Source organism: Aethalodelphis obliquidens, unplaced genomic scaffold, assembly GCF_003676395.1.
Source record: "Aethalodelphis obliquidens isolate GAN/ISIS:26980383/991018 unplaced genomic scaffold, ASM367639v1 scaffold25, whole genome shotgun sequence".
Taxonomy (NCBI): Eukaryota; Metazoa; Chordata; class Mammalia; order Artiodactyla; family Delphinidae; genus Aethalodelphis; species Aethalodelphis obliquidens.
The window spans coordinates 25,248,632-25,274,939 of record NW_020837969.1 but is presented as its reverse complement, the minus strand read 5'-3'; the positions used below and the strand labels follow the sequence as shown (position 1 = coordinate 25,274,939).

The window sequence follows — 26,308 nt, the reverse complement described above, 5'->3', positions numbered from 1 at the left end:
TTACCTGCTGTCTGTACAGAGCATGGTAACAAGCGGGACCCCGTCGATCATGATAGCCTCTCTGATATGTTCTTGTGTGTAGGGGCCGGGGGAACTGGGGGAAAGAAAGTGTCATATTGCTTGGTTGTGACTCCTTCAACAAGGTACACAGTAGTAGGCAGACTCGACAGGCAGAAGATGATTCAAGAATTGGCAGGGGGGCAAAAGCAACGGACAGAAAAGATGATCATGGGATCCATCAAACACAGTCCTACATTAGCAAAACCGTCACAGTAAAAGGCAAGGTGCTGGTCCAACAGACTGGACAATTTGTCTGTCGACCCACACTCCCAGATCTCCACAGAGTAGCATTTTTATTGCAGTATTGTCTTCCATGGAAAATGAACAAAACTTTTTAAATAAATCACAATTGCTTATTGCTTAGTATGTTGGATAATAAATTCTTTAGTTTATCAGTACCTCACGGCCTTCAAATGTGCATTCTTCAAATAGTTTCAATTACATATACATTCTTTCTCCTGAACAATAAATTATTCTTTAAAAACAAAAAGAAAAAGGAAAAGATACATAATTTTAAAGCAAAGGAGAACCAAAAAACATATATTTTTGACATTTATCTTAAACTTATATGAAAACAACTCTATGTTAGGTGTTTGTTTAAATATAAATAATAAAGGACATTATGTTATTTACAATGTTACATAGTAAGTTGAGAGAGTAAAAAAAAAACTGACATGGACTCATAAAGACAGTAAATGATTTAGGGAAACATCCAAGTAATGTACAATGTGTATTTACAAAAGAATATATAATAGAACTTGTGATATGTGGCCGTTTCCTTTTGACTGCATCTCTCTGCAGTGTTTCATGGGTCTTTGTAGATAGAAATCTTTGTGGCTGGTGGGAAGCAGCCAGGACTAAAAGATAAAACTAGGTCTTCCTTATTTTCACCAATGTGAGCCATGCACCTTTCAACCCCGGGCCAAAAAAAAAGTTACTGAGCAAATGACCCTGGATAAACTCTAACCATATCAAGACAGTCACACTTAAATAAGGAAGATACGGCATGTTGCTCTTTGGGACACATTCATAAATACCCAGGCAGAGTGCCATTTTGTAGAAAGCACGAGACTGTCCAGGTACTCTCAAAAACAAAAGTCCTACCAAGCAAGGAGGGAGAGTAGGGTAGTAAAGGAATCTGGAGTGAGAAAAAGGAGTTTTTCATATACTATGCTCCACTCCACATTTCTCAGCGGGATATGATTTCAGACCCAGGAAACAAAGTCGCCGTCCAACTTCTGGGCAATTTCTGCTACCTGAAGACCCACAAAAGTTTCCCATATGCGGGTAACGTAGGTTCACACTCCTTTGGATTGCGACTGCACTCTTGAGTTTATAAACAGGGATGGTGGCATTTAAACATCCTGGAGATGCCTCTGGGAACCCAAATCCGGGGACCACAGCAGGCAGCCCCGAGGAGTCAGCTGACCTTTCCTATCAAGGGAACCTCTCATTCTATGGACAGAAAGCCTGTCCCAACAGATATGCCACCTCGGTGAGTGACCAGAACCAGTTGGAAAGAAAATTTCCTCTCAATTTTCATCTATTTTTGCAACCTGAAAATTTACAGTGATTTTTCATACTGAGGAAAATGTTGTTCATTGCTCTCAACAGAAGATTTTATTTATTCCTGAAATTCTCCAGAATGGGACTCCAAATGCCTGAAGAATTTGAAACAGAAATTTTAGAGTTTTAATTACAGTGGGACTTTTTTTTAATTGAAATAGACTAAGAATGAGTCAAGGTCTTCAAATGCAATATTAGAGTAATTTAGAGAATCTTCACTGCTTGACTGCTTTCTCTCCCCTGCCATGAGCTTAACTGATTCTACAGAATTGGGAAATCAGTGCAACCTGGAGAGTTGTCAGGGCCTCCTTAGGAGAGGTGAACAAGCACATGAAGATACCGCTGAGCGCAGAGAAAGTGGCATGGAACCATGAAGGATGCTTGGGATACCAAATACTAAGAGTAACTTCAAGGACCTGTAGACAGGTGTCTCTGTGGATTGTAGAAACACTTAGGAGCTTAATGACATGACTCATGCTCAGCCTGCATTTTTCTTCTAAAACCTCCTTGCATGTCACTTCTTCCCTTTAATTTTAACATAGAGATTTGGTGAAGAAATAGATTCAGTTCACCTGCAAACAAGAAGAGTCACTCTCCTTGACTTCATGTCTGGTATTTTGAACCCCCTGCTAACCTGTTCCCCGTTTTGTTCCATGGCTCCTAGGAGGCCACTTGGAACGTAAGTAAAGCTCCAGCCCAATCTGACAGAAATGGGGCTGTGATTTTTTTTTTTTTTTAATTCTCTTATTTTCCTGGATTAGCAGTTATTTCAAATGTTTCTACCTACAGGCTTTCCTTGGATTGGCAATCCCAAGTGAACGTGCAAAGTATAGATCCATCTTAATCCTGTTTTTGTGACAGTAAAGCAAAAAAGTAAGAAAGGGGGAAAACGGGTGATACAGCTGTAAACAGAGAGGTTAGCACACAGGTGGGAGTCATTTCTGCATGGAAAGGTGCAATCTTTCCAAGACTATTGCCATTTCCTGATGAATCATCACTCGTAGGAGGTTCTTACTAATCAGAAATCACATGCACACTGGCCATTCCTGACAAAAATGTTCATGCATAGTTATGACTTAATCAAGGCAACATTGAAAAATGAGAGAAACGTAATGAGGACAAAGGAATGGTCAAAAAAACTTAAAAATTACTAACCAAGTCACACAGCTGCTCTCCCCCGTGTCTTCTATGTATTCACTCCTCTAGACAGTCTAAGAAGAATTTCCCTACGATGACGTCACCAGTATGTACAGCAGGCACATTTCACTCTAGAAGTACTTCAGACAAATTGCTGAGTGTGCTGTTGAAGCTGGGGTTTTTGTGCCATAATATGTCTGTCCTTGAGCCAAGAAGACACAACCGGTCCCTAGCTCCAAAATCAGTGAAAAAACACAAGTCAGGAACGATTGCACCTTTTCCAGCCATGGTTTGCTCTTCAGCTAGATGAGCCGCTGTATCATTCCCCCAGAGAGAGAAGGTGAAACCGATCCTCGCCTTAGGGGCTGGATTTTACCCTGATCAGTAGCCAGAACCCATTTTCTCTGCTATCCCGAAAACTTGCTTTTTTTTTTGGCCGAGAAAAAAAATCAATCAAAATAAAGTAAATGGTAGCTCCTTTTGTCAAGCAAGCTGTCTTCTGATGAATCATACAGTTTTTGAAAAAAAAAAAATCACAATATTACTTTCTTCCTAATATTTAACATGACTTAATGCAGTTTCCTGCTGTAATTAACAGTAGCATGCTGCTGGATCTACTATTATCTCAGAGCCCAGTGAAGCAGACCTTTGGCTGGCAGAGTCGTAGACACAACTCATTTCATATACTGAAAGCAAAAGAATATTTCACACAGAAGGGGAGTATTTGGATGGATGTGCCATTACAAGACGTACTGATCGAGAACTACTTGAAGCGGACAGAGGGACAGTTGCAAATCCTGTAAATCATACATCGAGTCAACGTCATAATGCAACGCACAAGAAGCCAGCAGAAACGGAATATGCGGGGTGGGAGAGGGTTTGCTGAAATACTGTGAAAAAGCAATCACGGGAACAGTACAAAACTTGCTCTCGACATAACATAACATAAAGGCACCATTGATATCTTTCTCGTTTGGAAATACTGTAAAAAGTTGCTACATATGGCACATAACACATTTGTACATACATATATTTAATTTATAAAAGATTTTTTTTCCTGTTTTCTATTTGCAGGACTGCTAAAATAAAATAAATTGTTTAATTTAAGGTGGAATACTTTATTATATAAAATAAAGTTTTACAGGTGAATCTATGGGTTTATTTCGGTTTTATACAGCAATAGGGTCTTGGTTAGCGATTACACCGGACAGCCTGGCCTGCAATTCTTCCTGCGGAGAGAAGCGGCCTGCTGGGTTAGTCCTGCTGTCAGCCAGGTGGAAGGCAGGGGCTGCCTCAACATTGGCTGCCAGGGGGTTCTGTATGCCCAGGAAAGGTGTATCTTCTCCTACTCTTTCATCCTCTGTTTCACTCTCTGAGTTACTGCTCTCAGCGCTTGTGTTGCTGTCCATTTCCAATCTGTGGGCAATATGACCATTGGGCTTGGTTCTTTTGGCCCGCCGGCTGTCGGTGAGTTTCTTAACCGACTCTTGAGTCAGTTCATACTCCTGGGTCGTTTCATACTCTTCATCCTCCACTATCCTCAAGGGGCTAGGGGGTGGGCTGTGGCTCTCGTGCGCGGGGTTGCAGTGGAAGGAGTTGAACTGCTGAACGTGCTGGACATCCCTCTCCCGCAGCCATGGCGGTGTCACAAGAAGCAGGGGTCTCTCTTCTTCCACGAAGGGACTGACTGCCATGGAGGGCATGGACACCGTCGTGCTGGACACGGGTGGAGACGTTTCCGAAGGGGGCGATTTGGGGGAGCTTGGCGTGTGGAAATCTACAGGTGACATACGAGCCGGGGTGGTCATTGCTGATACATACCTGTGTGAGCAGAGAAAACCCCGCATAAGTGTGGTGGAATGAGAGCCGTAGAGCAGGGGTGGGGGGTGGGGTGGGGTCAGGGGGCATCGTTCACAATATTATCATCAGATATCATCCTCAGAGAATTTCTATTCATCGTACACTTCTTGGTTTTTACACTAGGACATTCAGCACCCTTGGAATCTCAAATTAGGTAGCCAAGAGTCTCCTCACAGGAGTGCATGCAAAGATCAGCTAAATTGCCTAGCTCATCAAAGCGTTTGAGGTTTTCGGATCTCGTCATGAATTTTAATAAAAGCACATGAGTTAAGACAAGAGGGCGCCGGGTCCTGGAAACCTCTCAGTTTATCAGGACCAAGGCTTAGGGATTTGGAAGGGAAAGAAGTATTACTTAAATACTATACCTTCCCAAAGGCCAAGGGGTCTTAGAGAATGAAGCCCAAATGGGGAATGGAAGAAGCTCTAAGATGAGTTTCGGAAAGCTGGATCTGCATGCATTTGGATCTGTGGGCCTTGTTTCTCCTTAGCTCAGCTATAAGGTTATGTCTTATGAAAAAAAAAGAGCATAGTAACTTAGATTTATTCCTGATAACAGTGTAACACATTTATGTGCTTTTTTAACTTTTCCATGAAATGTTACTTCTTAACATTCAATTTGCAACTCTCCATTCCAGTGACCATGACATTTCAAAGGTAACTTATTTTGGGCTTCATAGTTCCGTCCAATCTCTGGTCTACCTCTCTTCCAAAGCCCACCGCTGTATGCGTCTCTGGCTTATCTCCTGTGACTGCTCAAGACTGGGCTGTACCGTGTCGCCTTATGTCACGTTACGTCTGATCATGCTCAGTGAATCTAGCTGTCAAGACATTGAGCGCACTGTTTTTACCATATCGTGGTTTCTTCCCCCAGAACAAGAAGACCTGATGTGGCACTGAGAAAGATGTGGCTTATTCAGAGTCACATTTCTCAGCTTGGATAAAAATGTCACCAATGCATAGCACTAAAGGACTCTTTTCTTCACATTGGCATTTGCAGAGTCTAATTTGACATGACCTGTGATGACACAGGACACCATCTTCTGAACTCTAGCTAATAGAAACAAGAAACTATTAACTCTTGTGCTTATCAGCCGTGATTCTGAGTCATATGGAAGTGAGCTCTGGCTGTGTCTAAAATGGGAAGGTGTCTAGAGATGGAAATATTTGGGGATCAAGTCTCCAGACATTTTGTTTCGGGGATACTTAAATTAAGCGCTCTGAGAAATGCTAATTCAAATCCAATCAGCCCATAAAAGTGACTCATCTTTTCTCTCCATGATGCCTAGGTTCAGGTATATCTTGCAGTCCTAGCTAATATCTGGGGTATGAAAGGAAGCAGGGAAGTGTCAAACTTTAAAGACAAATATCACATGTAGTGATGAAGACAGAATTTATCCCTAAACTCTTTTTCAGGTTTCTAAAAGGACTGAATTAGGACAGACTTCATACATAAAGATATAATTACATGAATTTAAGACTAATGCTTTAAACCAGTTTTGGACCATGTCTACTTTTTCATAGATGAGTTACAGAGCAACCACTAATTCTGTAGAACTCTGAAATACCATTTGGGGGTAAAGGCTTTTGAAAAAAAGTAATCAGCAGGTTCTATATGACCTGCAGCCTCCAAACCGGTCTCCTTTGGGGTAAGTACTTCCCAGTGCATGAGTGGAAGGGTGTATCAAAATTATCTCCACCCATGAAAACCAAGTAAGTATCGCTTCGGCATGATGTAAACCTTTTAGTAAGTGGTCAGAGGTTAGACTGAGAAGACAGTAAAGTCAACAAACCAACAAACCAACAGACAGAAACCCCGCTGGATTTGAAAACAAATAAGTAACAGCTTACTGATGGGCTAGGAATGCTGGTTGGGTATAACTTTCTCCCCCAGTTTAGGTGAAAATGGATCCGGAGAATCTATGAATTCAGTATTCTTATTAAGCATCGCTTTCAGCTCACTTCGCTCTGATCTTTATTTTACCTTTGCTGTGACTGCCCCCCTGACCCAACCCTATAGCCCCAGAAGGAAGCCAACACACTCTGGAATAAGGGCCACCCCAAAGGCAATATCTGCCTTGCCAACCTCCCGCGAAGACCGCGAGGTGAAGCATACGAGACACTTATTGAGTCATCCCTTGTTGGAATGCCATAAAGGGATACTATCTGGAGGGATGCGAGCCGTCCCTACAGCCGTCAGCAATGACACAGCCCTTGATTTGACTTAAGTGAGGCTGGAAGGTAAGGAAGAGTTAATGCGTGCGACCGGGAGTCCAGCTCGACCAGAGTTTGGATAACTGGCCACTTAGAATTCTAGAAGGGTCCTGATCGATCACTGAGGCCAGCATTCTGCTCTCAAGGTACAGTTGAGGAAACGGAGACATCCCCCACCCCCCGCCGCCCCGAGGGTCTGAGCCTAAGGTCAGAGCTAGGAACTCCAAGTTTGCTGCACCTTCCACATCGAATCATTCCAGCTCTTTAGAAGTCTGTTGCCTGTCAGCCACGGGGATGATGCGAGAAGCTCGCGAGCAGTGGGTTCAGTCAAACCCAAAGATGGCTTTGTCAACCAGAAGCACTCCTAGACCAGGCAGCTGCCGCCCCTTATTCTCATTAGAGTGGGTTCCTCAGGTGGGACCGCAGGTGCTCACGGGGATTCTCTTACTGGGGTGCTCTCTCCTCTGTAGTAGCTTTGCCCTTCGGTTTTACCTTTCACTATGAGGAGAATCTCGGTAGGAGTCAGGGGTTTCTCTGGCATGCCTGAGGAAGCTGTTACACTCGCGAGGGCCTCCCAAGCCATTAAGACGTCCTCTTGGGCCCCCAGTAGGGCTGCTGTGCCTACTGTTTTCTACAGATGACATCACGATGACAGAGTGGCTTTCTGAAATGATGCTTTCAGTGTGTCCGTTGCTCCAGCTACAGAGGAAATGTGAGAGGCAAAGAGAGAGAGAGATTTTTAATTATAGGCACACATGGAAATGAAAGGAAGTGATCTGACAAGTCTTGCGAATGACTGGTGCATCAGTAGTTCACTACGATAGTACTTGTCTCAGAATAGAATTGTTTATAAAGTTGCTTGCTACCGACAGGATTTTGATTTAGACTGGCTTTGCAAGGATACACTTTATTCATGTGTTCACCCATTCAACACACATGTACCAAATGCCATTTCGTACTAAGTATTCTTAGAGTCTCTCTGTTCTTGAGTGTCTTAGGTTAAGGAAACACCTGTCTCATGGGCTTCATTTGGAAGTGTAGTGCTACCCTTGGTAGCACGCATTCGGATATCACCAGAGCATTTGAGAATTTAGGGTTCAGCTCTTTAGCCAGTTCTCATGTGCATATCCCAGGGCAATCCAACCACTGGAAGAAGTCAACTTCTAAGTATTGTACGGCCTCTAAGACAAACTCTTCCCAGTGTAGTAACTCTGTGAATGGTCAGGCATGAGAAAAGACGATCTCTAAAATAAGGAACAACGATCCTATAAGGTAGGTGTCATTTCCCCTTACTCTGCTAACGGAAAAATTGAGGCTCAAATTCAAACAGCAGTTAAGCGGCAGAGCCACTTTGACGTCCAAAGTCGGTTTCTGTCCCAAGCCATACACTCTACTTTACCTCACTGCCTCATAAGTACCTCCTGTCCCTTTTGTAGGCAGTGAGAGCAAAAGACAATGTGTAAAGATTAGTTCTTAGAGAAATGCCTTGCGATTTTTTATTCTCATACCTGTGACTGGGAGTCTGGGTGACAGTAGTGGAGTGATGAGCTGTCGAAGTGTAGTGACTGGTGGAAAAAGACGTCTCCGCCTCTCTCTCGACAATATGCTCGCTGGAGATGACATTTTTAGATACGTATTGCTGGATAAACAAAGAGACACAACTTGAAGATTTAGGGAAGTCAAAATGCTAACAATGTCACATGCACACACACAAAAATCTCTACTTCTAATACACATGCTTCGTAATAAATTCCAGTTTCCAGTGGCCAGATGACAAAACCTATCCCAGCTACTGTGGTCTTTAAATTAGGTAAATGGAGTTGAGGGATTGCTCTTGGGATACGCGTGCAGTGTAGGTCCTACAGTCACAACTACGTTTTATCAGAAACAGACCTATTCTCTTTCGTTTCCAACTGATAACATGACTAGAATTCAATACAAAAGTCTGCCCAATACTTATTTTTGTAATAGTTGTTGCAAATCAAAAACGACGAACAGATATTTGAGTGCAACAAAAGAACAGAGCTGGTTTGTCTCGTTTCAAATTTCAAGTCACTAGAAGAATGAAAAAAAACTCTGTTTTGAATCTATCTTTCTCTTTTAATTTCTCAGTGCCCGTGGTGCCCTAATGATATCGTTGAAATTTTTAACTTGTCAGTGGTAAGACTAACAGGGCTACTGAGAGATTTGAAAGACTTAACAACAGTTGTCAAGGTTACACATCTTGACAAACCATATAATAGAGGGCCTTATATTGAGTGCAAGTAGATTCTACTTTATTTTCACCGCCAAATCACAGTAGCTGTCACCGCCTTTTATTAGTGAGAGAGGGACATCTTTAAATTGTCTTTTAAACACTGTTAGTATTTACACCGAATTGAGTTAAATAACGGGTAAAGACACGGATAGGAATAGTCTTAGATGAAATAGGGCAGTTTATAATCTGATGGGTTATGGGCTCTAAAAGAACCTGATATATTCATGGAAACCAAAAAAAAAAAAAAACCTGCAACTTGAATTATGCTTGAAATTATGGCTGGTTCTCTTAACCATGGAAAGGTTATTCCATGTGGATCTTTGCTTTAAGGAAAAGAAAGATGGCACTGTCATATGTAACGACCTATTTTTAGTCTGCGTACCAAATGACTCTTGCGCCTTGGAAGGCAATGTAAGCTCAGTGAATCTAAGGAAAATCATGTTTAAAAATGATACAACATTCATTAGATGCCACTGGGCTAAGTGTTTTATACGGATTATCTTTTTAATGCTCGCAAGAACTTTTTGAAGTAGGTATTATTTTTATGACGAAGAAACAGGGTTTAGAAAAGTCAAAGCTCACAGTAACATAGCTTGAGCCATAATTGGAATCCAGGCAGTCATTCTGCCTCCTATGTATTATATAAAGTGACAGATTATAGGTGTGTCAGTAGTGAATGAATTTAGCAACTGTGCAGAACATTCCAATGAACATACTGGTAGGGGGAGGAAAGCAGCCAATATGTTAATTTATCAGCACCTAACAGTCTCCTGTAGGTCTTTCCTACAAGACTTGCTGGTGGTTGAACCTCCAGCAACCCTGAACTTGGGTCTCTGATATATTTGCTCCACACAAAACCCATCTTTGACTATAGGATAGAAAATGGTACTGCAATATAATCTTCCAGCTTTGCCTATAAAAAGCCAGACATCAGAGGGGAATGGAGAAAACAGGAAGAATGATGGCGGAGTAGGAAGGTAGAACTCCAGAAGCCAGGAGAGCTGAGTCCAGCTCTGCCCTGGCCCTTATCTGTAAAAAAAAAAAAAAAGCTATGTAAAGACTCTCAGAATCTAATATTTGATGACTTCATTATATTTGAAAGCTGAATGCTCCATAAATTTAAAAAATAGATCTTCGAATGATGAAGGATGTATTTCCTCTGGACGGTTTGGCATCATGTAGAAAGAGTTGGAAAGTATTAAATTCTTCTAGTTTGGCTACTGAGAAGCAAGGTTGGTAATGGCCTTGACCTTTTCATGCCCTAATGTCTCCCTTTGTTAATCAGAATCAGTAAATCATCAGGCACCGGACAAATGAGTCTAATAAAAAAATAAATGACTCTAGAGCCTTTAGTTCAGTTATCAGGGCTAATCAGTTACAGACTGAAGCAGCCTTCATTTCCAAAGTATAAAAAAAAAATAAAACATTTCCTTCTGATTCTTGTATCATGAATTTTATTATTTTTCTTTCTTTTTTTTTTTTTTCCTGTTCTTTCTTCTGGTTACGGTTTCCCTACAGAACAAACCCAACATGATTATTCCGATCCCTTAATGAACACTTTATAAGAGGAAACGTGCTTGTTTTACAGTCACCAAATCCACTTAAAAAAATGTTCCCGTTATTTTCTCTTGGCGAAACCTTGGATTCCTGGAAGCCCTGGTGATTAATGGCAGCAGCTAAGAGCCTAAGAGCTTTAGAAAATAAACTTCAAGGTGCCTGAACAGAGGAGAGATGCTGAGCTTTTCCACTGGCCAGAGTCAACATACATTCACCAGCTGCACGTTCTCGGGGGGTGGATTGGGGTGATGGGGCCCGTTGGCTATGTTCACCATGTTGTTTCGTTCAGAGCGAAGACTCTGCCGAAGCCGGTCGTGAAGCTTTTTCCGTTGCTTCCTGGATAGGAAAAAAGGAGCGTTTATTTTTTCTATTATTTACATTTTCCAGTACAGTCAATTCTTTCTTCTATCAACACACAACTCAAGGCAGTGGCTTGGGAGGGAGGGCGGAGGAGGGAGGCAGTGCCACTTCCTCTCAGGAGGGGAATCATCTATGCTTAGCAAGTAGATTTAAGAAGCTGCATGGGATTCTTACAGAAATTGAACTGGACTGCTGAGAGAGAAAGAAAAAAAAAAGACAAGTCAAGTTGAGAGGTGGCTAATACCCCAACTTTCCTAATCAATCCATCTTTGCCTAAGTCTTAGGGATGGTCATTTGTCTTAGGTAACAAGTCATGCTATGCAACTGACAAGGTTGATTTCATTTATAGTTTTGACGGTCTGTGTGTCTTTCAAGAAAATGCAGTTAGTGTTGAATCTGTGCATCACACATAGCGTGTGTATGTATAGAACTGTACGTGAGTGAAGATACGTACTTATTTTGCCGGTAGATTTGGCACAATTATAATATGATCCTACTCTATTACCACTTTTCTCTGTAACTAGGGAGTGAATATTCACGTATTCAGATTGAATATAAGACGACTCCTAAGGGGGATTCCGTGAGGGCTTGTTTATCTCTATCGCTTGCTCAGTTCTGGCAACACACTGAATCCTGGGACATTAAGAAAATGCCATCCATGCCCTTACTTTTATACCATAAGAGCATATTGTCTTTGTTCCTCAACTTGGATCGTAATATTAGTCCCATGACTAGTTTTGGCTCAAGATTTTATATGATGAAGTGACAAAATAAAACAAAACTGTTAATAACATTATTTCAGCCTTGAAGCAGGAGTTCTACGTATGAGAGAAAAATGAAAAGAATTCATGTCAAACGGTAATTGTATTTGTTAACATGAACCCAGCTTAAAGGACCAACAAGGCAAACACAAATCTGTTTTCATGTTTCTCTTTTATTCTTTCAAAGCGAGTTTTGCTTAATTCTCCTCTTGTGAGATTCCTTTTGTACATCTCTCACTTTGGGAGCATTGGAACCGGTCACCTAATTAGATGGAATTGAAAATTCATCACGATCATATTTTTTAAAAACCCCTGCATTTCAAACAGCACCAAATGCTCCCTTTATCCGCTAAGTCTGAGTACAGTTGGACGTGTCCTCAGCAGTGAGATGACACGCTCCTCCCCCACAGACACCTGCGTGTGTCCCTGTACAACCCTGTCCCTCCCACCCTTTCTTCGGTCGTGGGACTGCGGTCAATTATCAGAAGTCTTCTGAACACTTTCACACAAATAGGCAAAGCTTTCTAATGTACGTGATTAGGAAAGGTCCTCAAAATGGATTACTCAGGAGGAAAAAAATAAGGAGCAAGTCCCTCTGTGGCGCCCACCCCCTTTTCTCAAGACTAGGCAGTGGAGCTTGCCGGCCAGGCTGTCTGTGCGCTAAGGGGAGGGGGTGAGGAGGGCGTTTACTTGGTTTTGCAGTAGGCCACCACACACATGATGCCGACCACAAGCAGCGCGATGCAGATGCCGGTGATGGTGAGCACCCTCTTCTGGTAGAGCTCCTCCGCTTCTGGAAAGGGACGAGAGCAGACGTCAGCAAGCGTCCCTGACCCTCGCCGGGACTTACAGCTGAACAGTTGGCATGCTGTATTGTCCATGTTCACAAGAAATACACACGGGACACTTCATTCCTCTTGCAGACGTACTTAAGGTGCAGCATACTCTGCACTACAGTTTGAGCATAAAATGGCAAAGCCCGTTGGGGGCCATTTATAATTTAAAAAATGATACTATTCAGTTACTTTAATGATAAGTTATAGATATATGTGTACTAAACTGGCACATCATAAACATTAATTATAAAATAATGATTTGGTTAAAACTGTCGATTTTATTTTTTTTAAAATCTCTTGCAAAGACAACAGGAATCAACACCAGTAAAAGGAGCCGGCATTGGCGCCACTGGGACCCTCTGTCTCCTTCTTTCCTTCTTCCCATCCTCCCAGCCCCCGCCCCTCCCTCACCCTGAGCCTCTTTGGATTTCCCAGCTATTTCCCATTCCTGTGGTCTTTACAAAGAGCCACTTCTAACTTAAAAAAAAAAAGAGAAAATCAAAGACATTTGCAAACATGAGCTTGACTTGTAGTTAGCAACAAAACTGATGCAGGATCCCTATGACTTAACAGTAGAATGCAAACGTAAGCACCATGACAGGGAGTATAGCAGGGCACTGTATCAGAGAAACCCCATACGATGGGTGGGATCGTCCCGTCCTGGGCCATGATGAAGATTTGTCCTTTGAGGAACAATTATTATTACTTCACCAGTTGTACTTAGAGACCTAGTTTATGGCACTACAAAACCACTGGCACAAAATGATACATGATTTGAAACAGATTGTACTCTCCTGCATTGACCAACTTGGCCAGTTAGCTAATGTCGGTTGCACTAAGGAGATGGGATGCTTAGAACTTCCAGGTGAAGGTACTGCTGTACCCCCCAATGCAACCAGTTTCTGCTTCATGGAAGGCTTTCTATTTGCCAGTTGGGTTTTGTGGGGCTAACTTGCTTAGACTATGGTAGGTCAGGTTCTTAACAATATTGGCTGATTTAATGGTGAACCTGATCCTCTTAGGAGCTAAGCTTCCAACCAGTCCAATCACACGTATTATTGGGAGAGATTCACGAGTTCAATGAGAAAGAGAACTCGACTGATGCATAATAAGCGGGGTGAGCTGTATTTGCTCTTCTGATTAACAAGCTGGTCAAGAACTGGGGAATATTTTACCGATGAAGGTCTCTTATCTGGACATCAACATGGGGCCTTATGGAACATTTTCAGTTTACATTCTCTGTCTCAGCAACCACACTTTTTTTCTCTGCTGAGAGAGGGCAAGTCGCTGGAAGTCTTCTTGAAATGAAAAAATGCAATGTAATTTCTATGATACAGTAGACTTTATCATTAAACAAAACATTTCCTACAAGCCAAGCCCATGGTAATCAAATTCCAGTTAACAGGTCAGGAACATTGTCAAATCAAATTAATAAGAGCACTGATTATTATTAACAGGAGGAAGAGAAAGAAGTAAGAGACCAGAATGCTGCAGAGATTATACAAAAACAAACCAAAAGTGTTGGAAGTGGAAAAGAAACAAACGGACAGGACAGACGGGCTGACAGAATGACGGAGAGAGGGAGGAAGCCAGGTAGGAGGGAAAACAAGGTTAAGAAGTGAAGGAGCAATCTGAAGTCCCTGGCACAGCATGCCTGGTACTAAGGGAGGAAAAATAAATACATAAAAGAAAACCAGAGGGAGGAAGTGCTGGGGTGGGAGGAAAGGTGGATGCAGATTTGGAAGGGTTATCCCATACAGCATAACTCCTAACCTAGAGTGGCGGTCACGTGGAAGCCACAATTAGAAAGCAAAGCAGCTGGTGCAGCTGATGCATTGCGGGGCGACAACGGACCAGGAGACATAGAGCGGTGTCACGTAGTTTTGTGCCGCAAAAGTCAAATGAGGACGTGGCACGTGGATGCTTGTATGTTAATTGCGAGTGTCTGCTGCCTCCTACCTCCCCTCCCGCATAGACACAGGACAGGGAATTCAATTTCATAAGGTGTTAATCTGTGAGCTGATGCCCCTGGGGCCTCCGCCTGGACCGGGCACCCGGATCAGTTTTCAGCACTAAGTCTAAGCAGCAAAGGCATCGCCCCATTGGTCCTTCTCCAGGGATGCAGGACACGGAGCAGGGATCCTTTGGTTGTGATGAACTGGTTACCAACCAGAAGTGTGAAAGTGTCATTGCCTAGAAAATGAAGACCCTACTATACCTCTTTCGCTTACTCTATTGTTTTCTTCTTTCCAAATGGCAAGCACTTGGCAGCATTGCCATCTTCCCATTCTATCTTTAGAGAAACCTGGGAAATTGCTTCTGCACACTGCAAAAAGAGGACCTAGCCAAGGGCCATAGGGGGAAAGGCATCGTGCCTCTCACGGCCTCTTTGGCAAGTTTTTTGGTGGTGGTTAATTATAAAATAGACTAATTTGGGTTTGTGAACAAATCGTATATGATGACTTGCCCATTCTTCCTAGGTTATGTCAGAAGACACAGTTTTTCCAGGAAAATCAATCATGGAAATAGAAAGGCAGCCCAGTAAAGGCCAAAGGGCAAAAGAAAAGTGCTAAATGAGCTAATTAAAACCAAGGCCCCTAGAACACAGATGTGGATCAGGGTTCTGTATTCACATCAGCATGTTTGCGTTAAATGTTTTTCATCTAAGTTTCTGATTTTCCAGTGGTTTACTAGATCAGGTGACCCTCACAAAATAAATGTGTTCAAAGAGAAATACCTGATGAACAATAATATAAACAATGAGTTTTTTAAAAAACCCTTCCCCGCCCCTTATTTTTTTCCTAGTGTGACGGGGTCAATAGGACAAGAACAGATTAGAGGCAGCGTTGAAAAAAAGAATCCATCAGGCTCGTTGGCGGATCTGCCTTATTAATGAGTTGCAACACTTCTGAGTCCTTATGGTTTGGCTGGATGCATCGAATGAACCAGATCAAGCATGTTTTTCAGACTGATCTGGCTAGGCCAAGAGACAGAAGCCTTGGCTGTCTCAATTTTAATTGACCTTTAAAGTCGGATTTTCCTTAAGGATGGAATGTTCTGGCTGGCTGGGGACTTTGGAACCTCTGGAAGGTTTGCCCTTAAGAGGTCAAACCTTAAGCTTACCAAGGTAACCCCTGGTGTGGGTACCACATCAGTGTGCCTTTACTAACCCTTCAGATCTTACTGAGGGAGGTTATACATCTGAAATATCCATCACCCTACTTCATTGTTTGGGAAGAGAAATATTAAATTTAATAATTATACCCTAAAGTGATAAAGCAGGAAAGATGCTGTTAGGGAGAAGAGGGGAGGTGATGGTGGTATTTTTTTCTTCCTTTCAGGTAAGGCCAATAAGTCTATTTCGAAGTGGGATAATTTTTATCCCAAGGAAAGTAACCTGAGTAGATAACTCCCCTCGTGTAGACCACCTGCCCCCTGCGGGATGTTGGTGGGACCTCTTGTGTTCCTTACTCTTGGGTGACGTTCTCTGATGTGCAAAGGACCACTCACATGAACGTGGGGCTATTCCCATCAAATGAATAGTTTTCTCTTGGAATATTTTTGGGGGCAATGAGCAATTAATTGAGTTTCTATCCCTGGAATGGATAGAGCTTGTAACAACCTGATTTTCCACAAATTATGGGAAGTACATTAGGTGTAGACTGTGATGTTATCATTGAAATGAAAGCAACAGCTATAAGATGCTCTCACCGCATGATGTCACTGACACCAGCTGGTTGGGGACCAGATATTCCTGTAATCAGGACATGGCTTTATTGACCAACGGTCACATTCCTGGGGACCTGCACTGTGGAGCCTCTGGAAGAATAGAATGGCTTCCCCTTCCTCCCAAGACTGGCCTTTTCTCCCGACTCTTTAGGGTGAAGGCTTTCCAAAGAAGTCTGCCCCCAATTCACATGCTCATAGGAGATATTTTACATTTGCAGTGTGAAAATGTCTATTTGATTACTTGTTGGGATATAGTGACTCAAGTTTAATTCTGTTAGTACTAGAATTTCCAACTAAAATAGCACAAGGCTATTTCATTCTGTTTTCTGTTCATGACATAATGAAATCGACTGGAGCAGTGCTTGAGTATCTCCAGAAAACCAGAGTAATCCAAGTCTATGCATATAATATGTTGCAGATTAAGATGTTACTATATTAATAGATGATTTTTACATTGTATGTCAAGCTCCCATCAGCCTAAAACATGGAGCGTTCTTACGCTGATGTATGTAAAGCTTCTTCTGTTCTCAGGCTTCTGGTTTGGTTCTTCCTACAGCCTTGTAAACCACTCCAACGTACCCCAGCTCGGAAATAACAGCATGGCCAGATCAACCAGTGGGTCAGAGAACATGGGATATATGTGAATTTGCAGCAGGTAAGGTGATTTTAAACTCTAAGTGAAAACTGGGAATCTAAAAGCTGGTGCACTCAGTACCATGTTGGTAAACTAACCATAGATTGAAGGCAAAGAAATCACTGTTATAGCTGTATGATCCCTTCTAAAGAGAAAGGAAATTAGTTAGGAACTGAAAGGGAAGAACAGACAGGGGGAAAAAAAAAAGGGTTTCAGCTCATAGGCTCTAAATTCTGCAGGCTAAAAGGAATGATGATTGGTCCATACCCATAAATTCAATCCCAAGATGCTCTGCCAATGCAGAAAGTTGACAAAAAAAAAAGAAAGAAAGGGAAAAAGTTTCAGAAAAGAGCAATACACCGCACTCCAAAACACATTACACACGACTATTATGGCTCTGTGCGTGCACATTGAACAGACAAACGGCGGATGGTTAAGGAAGCAGTGCTCAGGTACGCCCCCATGAGTCCACAGAGGGAACTTCTCTTTTAAGAGGTGCGCAAATACCAGCACACTGTGTCTTTATTAACCCTTAAAAGACCTTACTGAGGGAGAAGTTGTACGGCTGAACTCTTCTCTATGCTGTTTCATTATTTGGGAATAGAATACTGTATTTATCATCAGAGACAGCATTTGGCATTATTTCATTCTTCTCTTTTCAAAAGGCAGACTTGAAGTTCCAGGGAGGTGAAATTGTTTTGCCCAAAGACACACAGTGGCAGAGCTAGGAGGTGATGCCAAGTAATTTGGTTGGAAAATTTCATCACAATGGATTTATATAGCTATGCTCTAATATTTCTTGTTGCTTTAGTTATTTTTTTAAAACTATTTCCTTTTCTCCAAACCTTCTGTTCTCTCCACCACTTACATGACAAGGAGCAAACATTTCTGCTCAAAAAGCCAGACGGGGCACTGGGGCACTGGAGCCTGCTTCTAGTTTTCCATATAATTCCTGTGTGGCATAGGAAAGCTCTGAATGCCTCACTTTTTCAATTGGTTGAAAAAAGAGGTGGGGGGAGGATGCAATTCCTGGGTTCTTTAGTTAAATTTAATTTACTACTTCTTCAAATCACGAAGAGCCAATTAGATGATCACTTCCCAGTGCTTAGCTCCGATGCCCAGATGACAGCTGAAGGGCACAGGCACCCAGGGAAGCTGCAGGGCTGCCCAGGGAAAGGGACTCAAAGTTGTGTGCTCAGAGCCCACAGTCCTGGCAGACCTGACTGACGAGGGACCGGGATTGCAGGACCAGCAGAACCTGCACAGGCTCAAGTGACGAAATGGGGCCGAAAAACCAAAACAAACAAACAGAAAAAACCAAAAACCTCTGGAAAGGACCCATTCCATTCTTGAAACAAAAAGTTGTTAACCAAATTTCATCATGTGCGGCCCTTCAGGATTTCCTTATTTGTGCGTGGGTGGTGGAGAGGCAGGTGGGAAGGAGGGGCAGGATAAAAACAGGGGTTCTGTGGTCTATCTTTCTTCCCTTGGTCACTGATTAGAGATGTACCAGGACAGTCCCCCAAATATGACAAGGCATCTGTTAAGTTTGAAAACATGTGGTAGAGGGGTATTTCTCTTACAGAAGCATCAGTTTGCACGTGAACAAAGCCCCTCATATAGAGAAGGGAAAGGAGGAGGTTAAGTATGTTTGGAGTCATCCTCGTTTCAGGTCCTTTCTCTGCCATTTACCTGTTCAGTGACTTTGGACAAGTTAATTTCTTGTTGACAAAATGCTTATGATATTGATAAATGCCTCACAGGGTGACCCTGTGGAATAAAGGAGACATGAAGTATGTCTGCCAACAGCAGAGGGGTTCAACAGCGTGGGGAACAGACATATCTGGAGATTTACTTTGGGCCACTTACTGCATGGATGTAGGTTTACTTCTGATTAATTTCACGGCCCTCAAAACTCTGATAGCTCCTGGGATATTTCAAGAATTTAGATTTAAAAAAAGAAACTTGCCACCTCTTAAGGAAATGAAGTTTCCTAGATATAAAAAATCTATATCTATATATATAGATGATCTAGATATATAGATAGTGCATCTAGTAACAATGATAAAGAGGCATTTTATATAACAGAGAGTTCCGTTTGCCTTGAGTCCAGGGTACTCAGGCAAATCACCTACATTTTTCATAAATGTAAAGCCAGAGGATGTAGGGTTACTTTGGTTGCACAATGTTCACAGCAAAATTAACAACTTTTTCCAATCCAAACGAATTTCTCTTGCCTCTGTGCAACATTCAATTTGACAAACTGACATTACCCCCCGCATTTGTTTCCTCCATATAAACTTCGGAACATCAAGATACCAAAATTCATTTTCCGAAGAACTGATCATAAATTTCCTTACGCATTTACGTGAGAAAGTGACTCAGTTTTTCTCCCTAGAACCCTCTCCATCTCTTGCCTTTTCCTCCTACGTCAGTAATAATTTAAGGGTTAAAATCAAGAGATAACTACAGAAACTCTTTCCAGAGAAGAGAATCATGATTCCATGCCTACGTGAACACTGCTAATTGTCTATATTAGTTGCATAGAAAGCTTGGTTAAGTCTTCAATGAAATTAGTAGCATGCTCATGCATACATATTACTGCATTTACAGTTTTATAGGTAAGTCTGTGAGCCTAACTCTAATTTCATTTCATGGGAAGTCATTCATATCAGGCAGCTCCAATTTCAGTAATTCAAAGGGAAATTGGTACTTAAAATTGGAATCTCTTCTGGCTCGAAGCCCTAACAAGGAAACAAGCAGAGGCATGCATCGGTCACACTAGTCCCACAGCAAATGCTCCTCGAATCTATCTTTACTATTGGTGGCTACATTTCTTTCATTGTGAGTCAAGAAAAGTAGGAGACACACACACGTTTCATTTTCTGAAGAGGTCTTTACTTTCTATCTTTTCTATTTAATCTAATGTTGGCTTAGGCTTATTACATATCCTATGTTTCCTATTGAACTTCTGCCTGGCCACTCCATTTTTCAAATTAAATTAGTGACTCAAAAACACGAAGGTTACTGTAAACAATTTAGTTTCCTTTTCTACATGTGATTTCCTGCTGTGCAGTAAGCAATATAAAAAATTAATTTAAATCTAAGAGTCTTCAGAAACTATTAAATATGGACTCGCTAATCCTTTGTTTTAGGATTTTTAGAATAGTTTGAAGAAAACTGATTAACCTGTAGGTTAATTTAAATTTTCAATTGCATTAGAGAAAAGAACAAGAAAACAACTTTTTTAAAAACTGAAATTGTCCATACATGCAATTATAATTTCTGTTAAATCTGAAGACATTCAGGATTTTGTTCCTTAACATCTTGGGTCTCCTTATGCAAATAATCTCAAAGAGGTAGGTGTCCTCTTGACTTTCTGCCCCTCTGAGGTTTCTAGAGGGGTCCTGTCAATGTCATTTCTAAATAGGAGCAATTTAGCACCTGACTTCTAATTTTCGACTTACCTTTACAAATGTAGATTTTTTTTTTTCACATATACCAACCCATATTGCCACTGAGCCCTTCGAAATGTAATAGGAAACTCTCTCCTTCCTTCCAAGTTTCCACATGCCATGAGCAAGTATTGATGCATTCACAAAAACACACACAGTGAAATCTCACTAACGCTCAGCTGGAGTTAATGATAATTTTGTCATAGGTTGAGTGTGTCTTTATTCTGCTTTCAGCAAGATACACATGTTTGATAAAGAAATGAATAACTTCAGAGAGTTTTTAAAACATTTAGAAAAGTCAACACAAATAATTTAGGCACTAGTAACCTATGGTTCAAAAATACTTTTAAGGCTAAGTTTACTCATTCTGAGAATATGCCTACAAGTTCTAAAATTGTACTCTTTTATAATAGTCTATAATTTGGGCTATTCTATAATTACTTCCTATTAAATGTTAGTTTATACATGACCTATTTGCTCCATACTGCCTGTAACTATTGAAGCTGTGAGTGCTTTTTTTCTATAACGTCTATAAATTGATTATCGATTGTCTATCTCTCTATACACACACACACACACACACGCACTCTCACACACACACACACACACACACACACACACACAATGATGAACACAATCCTTTCAAGTAGGAATTCAGTGTCAAGAAGGGTGAAATTTGAAGCTGACTAACCTTGACAATATCTTCCTAGAAAGTATTATAAATATGTTTTATTTCAAGGAAAATGGCTTCCTTCAAGAACACTCTATAAAATATACATGTGTTCCTTTCTTTTATATTTTAAATCAGTTTTTATAAATCAATAAATGTCCCATAGGACACCCTGACCAGACAAATTGTATTAAATCCTAATAATGTAAGTTATGTGTTAATAAGCATTTAAAAAATTGTACATTCTTTTAGGATGTGATTCTTCAACTGAAAATGTGGTTGGGTAAGTTGAACAATGTTTCTCTTTGAAGCTGGGGAATATCTTTTCTTTTAAAATGTATGTTATGCATTTCAAACTTTATGAACACCAATAAGTAAATTTTAAACATTACCATGGTGGCAACACTTTTTAGTTTTTGTGTAGCCTTCATTGTTACTTGAACATAAAGTTCCCAGAGCAGCAAACATTTATTTCCCTACCTTCTATGTGAAGGTCTGCAGAAATAAACATTGAGAATTTAAGACATGGAAGTTAGAAAATTAACTCTGGGCAAGACGATTTTGGAAAGCAGCTTCTGATTGAAGGCTCTTGCTTTTCCAGACGTGAGGCAGCGCTGATGCATAGTCACTACAGATTTTGTTTATAAATGTGCTTCCTATCAATCTTTGTTAAATCAGGTTAAAAATGAATGCTGCTTTCCTGGACATCTTCCAAAAGTGCCACTGAAAGCTTACTAAAGAATTTATTCAAGGAATCACACTCAGATTAAATACACAGTAGCTATTTTAAAATTATATCTTATGAAAGAGAAAATGGTCTAAAAGAGAAGCTGAGAACATTTTTTCAGGTTATTACCATCAGATCTCACTGCATTATCATTTGGGGGGAATATCTTCATTTTCTAATGCTTTTCTCTATCTGGTACTTCAACATTGCTTTCAGTGCACAATGGTATTCCAAAATTTTAAGTACAATGCACATGTTCAGAATTTTCATTAAATTCTAAAATATAAATGTATTGAATTTACACAGTCACATGGATTTGCTAAATCTATGTCATTTGAATACAAACACATTTCTAAAAGGAAATTACTATATTAAGTAAAATTCTACTTTTACCTTCTGTTTTTACTTTCCATCTTATCTGCCTTTGTAACAATATTCTACAGCTGTAGAGAGAACAATTCTGTCCACTAAAGGCATTTTAAAGATTCTGAATAAAGGGGAGACCGTGTTTGAAAATTTAGCAATGCCAGTTTACCAATTTTTCACAACATAAAATGGTCTGTAACATAATTTTTGACCTGTAGCCTTTGTAAATACATAATAAGTACCACCTCACTAAAAAAAAAAAAAAAAAAAATAGTTTGACTAGTATGGGCCTAATCGCCCCATAATGCATATGAAATTTCTTTATTCTTCCATGTCTGTTAACATAAGGAACAGAATCTTATTCTTTGCATGTATACAAGTAAGAGTCAAATCTCATTCTTTCAGAGCCCCCAAATGACCAATTGCTATCACTGTTTCTTGTGTTACATGAACTTATACCCTAATACGCTATGTGAAATATTTCTTGGGGTGAGAAATTGACAATCTGAATCAGAGGTTGACAAATCCATTATGATGCTTTTGTAAATAAAGTTTCAATAGTACACAGCCATGCTTATGAGTTCATGCATTGTTTATGACTGCTTCTGTGCTACAGTGGCCAAGTTTTCTGTGGTTACGACACTGACGGTATGGTCTGCAAACACAGAAGTATGTACCATCTGATCCTTTACAGAAAAAAATTTGTCAACCTTTGATCTAAATGGATAACAATATGGAATCCATTTTAAATATAATGCTTTGAAAGCTCCAGAATTAAAAGCTACAGTCCTCATTCACAAAAGCAGGAGAAAGACATAGTTTAGTTATCCGTGCAATTATATACAATGTGAATTGGGTCCTTTAGGAATGATGTCCAAGACTTCATGAAGCCACAGAAATCGATCAAAATTTCCCAGTTCTCATTAAAAAATATATATCTAGCAGTGAACTGTGATATTTCAAGGTAACTAATAAATATTTTAAAACAATTTTCCTAAAATTATTACTGAAACTAGAATAACATAGATAAATGATTTAACAATTCATCTAAAAATCATTTAGACCCAAATCACTTTTTTCCTAAACAAGGTCAATAGAAGCCTGGCTATTTCCTTTGCTGTAAGATGTTTGTTTGTTTTTAATTTTCCTACTCAGTGCTTTTTTTAAACTTAAATGCAAACTGTTTGGTTAATGAAGAGAAACATCTGCACTCTTTTTATTCTGTTTATTTGTTAGAAATAACACATTCTGAACCGAAATGAACTTACCATCATTTCAAGTGTGTACTGGTTACAACTTAGCGAACATCCTTTTCAGGATGGGGTCATTTTATAAAGAAGATGGACTGTCCAGTGGAATGATTTTATTTTATCAATAAAAGTGAGACTTTTAAATGCCTTTATTATCATCGCACTGTGTGATACAGACTATCATTTTGTATCACATCATTCAAGATCAATTTCAGAAACATCGGAGCCTCACACACCTATGAGCATCTCGGAGCCAACTAGTCATGAACAGAGGAAGTAATACAATCGCTTTTGTTAATGTTCTCATGCGACAGGCAGAGGCAGTCAATGTTAGACCTGGTAAAACACATCTAGCGCTAGGTGAAATCTGAGGGAAGATGCAGCAACAAGAAAGCAGCACCGACTGAGCATGCTCCTATTCAGGCAGAGACAGAAAGGGAGTGGACGTACTGTAGAAGCTGGCCATTACGTAGTTTTGGCAGCGATCACCAGTAAACTCATTTGGGCACCTGAGAGAAGAAACAAAAAAAAACAATGGTAGAAAAAACAGAGAAAAAGAGAAGAGGTGAATATATGCTAGAAAGAAGCTCCTTCAGTGACATTTGATTGAACTTGGTGAGTTCACCCTCAGGAACTGAGTCTTTGTCCTAATCGTGGCTTTTAGGCTCTGGCATTTCCCCCAAAGGGTTAAAAATTTGGACAGAAATGATAGAAAGATCCCAGCATTTTAAGTGACCGCATTCTCTCAAAGGGAGTCACTTGAAGTGAAAGCAGATGTTTCCTTTAACTAGGTTTTCTATTTGACAGCATTGGTCCAAAACGTTGGAAGGAAAGGAGTTCTGGTTGGCTGGCCCGCCACGATCACCAGCATCACCGACCATCCTGATGGGTCATTCTTTTATAAAACTGATGACCACTGGGGTCTGTGTTGAGACACAGTTAAACAAGGTCTCATTGAATGGGTTTATGCCCTGAGTGGTTAAACCATAATTAGAACAAAAGGAATCAGTCACAACTGAGTTGTAAAACCACCAAGCGGCAGTGATTGTTGCTGTAGTTTGGGGGAGAAAGCAAATTTCAGATTATTTTAACATACTTTCTTGGGTTTGGACTTTCATGGGCACATTCTCAGTACATCTCGCTCCAGTGAATCCAGGTTGGCACCTAGAGGGTAAAAATGTAATAAGCAATCGAACGCTAAAGACACTGAACTTTCAGACTGGCAATTTCCTCCTATGGAACATGGAGGCTCCTACAAATGACCTGGTAGCTGAACAACGTAAAAGAAAGGAGAAGACAAAACATTTAGAAAACCATGTCCCATGAAAACTGCGGGGTATATATTTCTGTTGTTTGCTTCAGTCTTCATAAGATCAGTTAACTGAAACTTAACTAGAGTGGGGTTGAAAAGTTGAAAAGAAGTGGCAAGTTCTGGGCAGCTAAGTCATTTTCCCTTGGGCATTTCTGAAGTTGTCACTGATCAACTGACTCACTGTGTTAAAACACCGGTTTCGGTAAAAAGAGCTTGTAAGTTTCCGTCCACCATCCTTTATTGTTTAAATGATTCTGAGTTTTGTCTTTTGCAGACACCACTCTGTACTTCATTTCATAGGTACCTTGATAAGTGAAATCAACAAACTACAATAGAAGTCAAGCACTTTCACACTCTAGTGATTACTGACAAGAAAAACTACGTCTCTTTTTGTTTTAAAGATATTACAAATCAGGTCTTATTTTTAATGGTGAACGGAAGAGGCAGATTTTTATTAGTACAAATTTCACTTCATCCAATTATCTCAAGTCAAAGGCAAATACACTTCTAAAATTTAAACAGTTATTCCTCTACTGAGGTATTTAATAAATGTCATTTTGCTTTTAGGGTAAATTGTTTTGAAACTGTATAAAATCTACATTTTACTCACTCGTATACATTTGCCTATCAAAATTCCAGAATCCTGGTAGAATATTTGTTCTTAAAGCCTTGTGATGGGGCCGTGCCTAAATATGGAAGTCCTTTACAACTGCTCTTTTTGTTGCTGTCACTCCAGTAACTAAAGCATTTCAGAATGGATTCATTTTACCCAGTATCATACTCTAATTCATCAAAAAGTTCCAGGACGCAAATATACCTCTTACAGGTGCTCCACAACCACAGCCATGATTATTAGTAATAGTTCATCTAGGCCATAACCATCATGCACACACCTCATGATTTACTTACAACCCTTTCTTCTCCAGAGTAAATAAAAATAAACACCATCTTTTTGGCATCAAAGAGATGTGAATAAAATGATTCATTTTTGCTAATATAAGGTTGATTTTTTTTCATTTCCCTTAAAGCCAAATTCAGCGCCAAAAAACGTTCTCAAGTGATTTGGTACATCTGCTTCACCTATTTCATGAAGAATGGCTTGTAAGAATAAATACTAGCAGTTCTAGATTTTCAGCCCTATAAGTACTTGAGTAAACAAAGTATAATTATGATCATTAAAAATAATATCGGGGGCTTCCCTGGTGGCGCAGTGGTTGAGAGTCCGCCTGCCGATGCAGGGGACACGGGTTCGTGCCCCGGTCCGGGAAGATCCCATATGCCGCGGAGCGGCTGGGCCCGTGAGCCATGGCCGCTGAGCCTGCGCGTCCGGAGCCTGTGCTCCGCAGTGGGAGAGGCCACAAGCTTAACAACAAACATCTTGTATTGATACAGTTTTTTCAATTCTTCAAAATATATTTTTTTAAATGAACTGGTTATTTTCATTTATAATATTTTTGCTTCAATGAGTACAGGAAGATCTGCCTAGAGAAATACAGAAATAAGAACTATAGCCTGTGAGGTTGGGTCATTTCTCATGAAGATGTCATTCTGCATGCTTCA

General features: G+C 40.5%; 1 protein-coding gene across 15 annotated transcripts in view; it reads right to left on the bottom strand.

The window, feature by feature from the left end:
- Window positions 1–336: 336 nt before the first annotated feature.
- Window positions 337–26,308, bottom strand: part of NRG1 (neuregulin 1) — a 1,019,883-nt gene continuing 993,911 nt past the window's right edge. For 4 of the 15 annotated variants that reach the window (XM_027122786.1, XM_027122793.1, XM_027122790.1 and 1 more), the window contains 7 exons: window positions 23,887–23,945; window positions 17,236–17,259; window positions 12,460–12,562; window positions 10,858–10,984; window positions 8,343–8,473; window positions 7,327–7,533; window positions 337–4,584 (listed from right to left, as the gene is read on the bottom strand). In XM_027122786.1, coding sequence (XP_026978587.1) covers window positions 3,933–4,584; window positions 7,327–7,533; window positions 8,343–8,473; window positions 10,858–10,984; window positions 12,460–12,562; window positions 17,236–17,259; window positions 23,887–23,945 — 1,303 coding nt within the window. In that variant the 3' untranslated portion in view covers window positions 337–3,932. Of the gene's footprint in view, window positions 4,585–4,988; window positions 5,131–7,326; window positions 7,534–8,342; window positions 8,474–10,857; window positions 10,985–12,459; window positions 12,563–13,780; window positions 17,213–17,235; window positions 17,260–23,886; window positions 23,946–24,532; window positions 24,601–26,308 lie in introns of those variants that run through there. The other 11 variants (XM_027122794.1, XM_027122792.1, XM_027122789.1 and 8 more) reach the window with 7 other exon arrangements.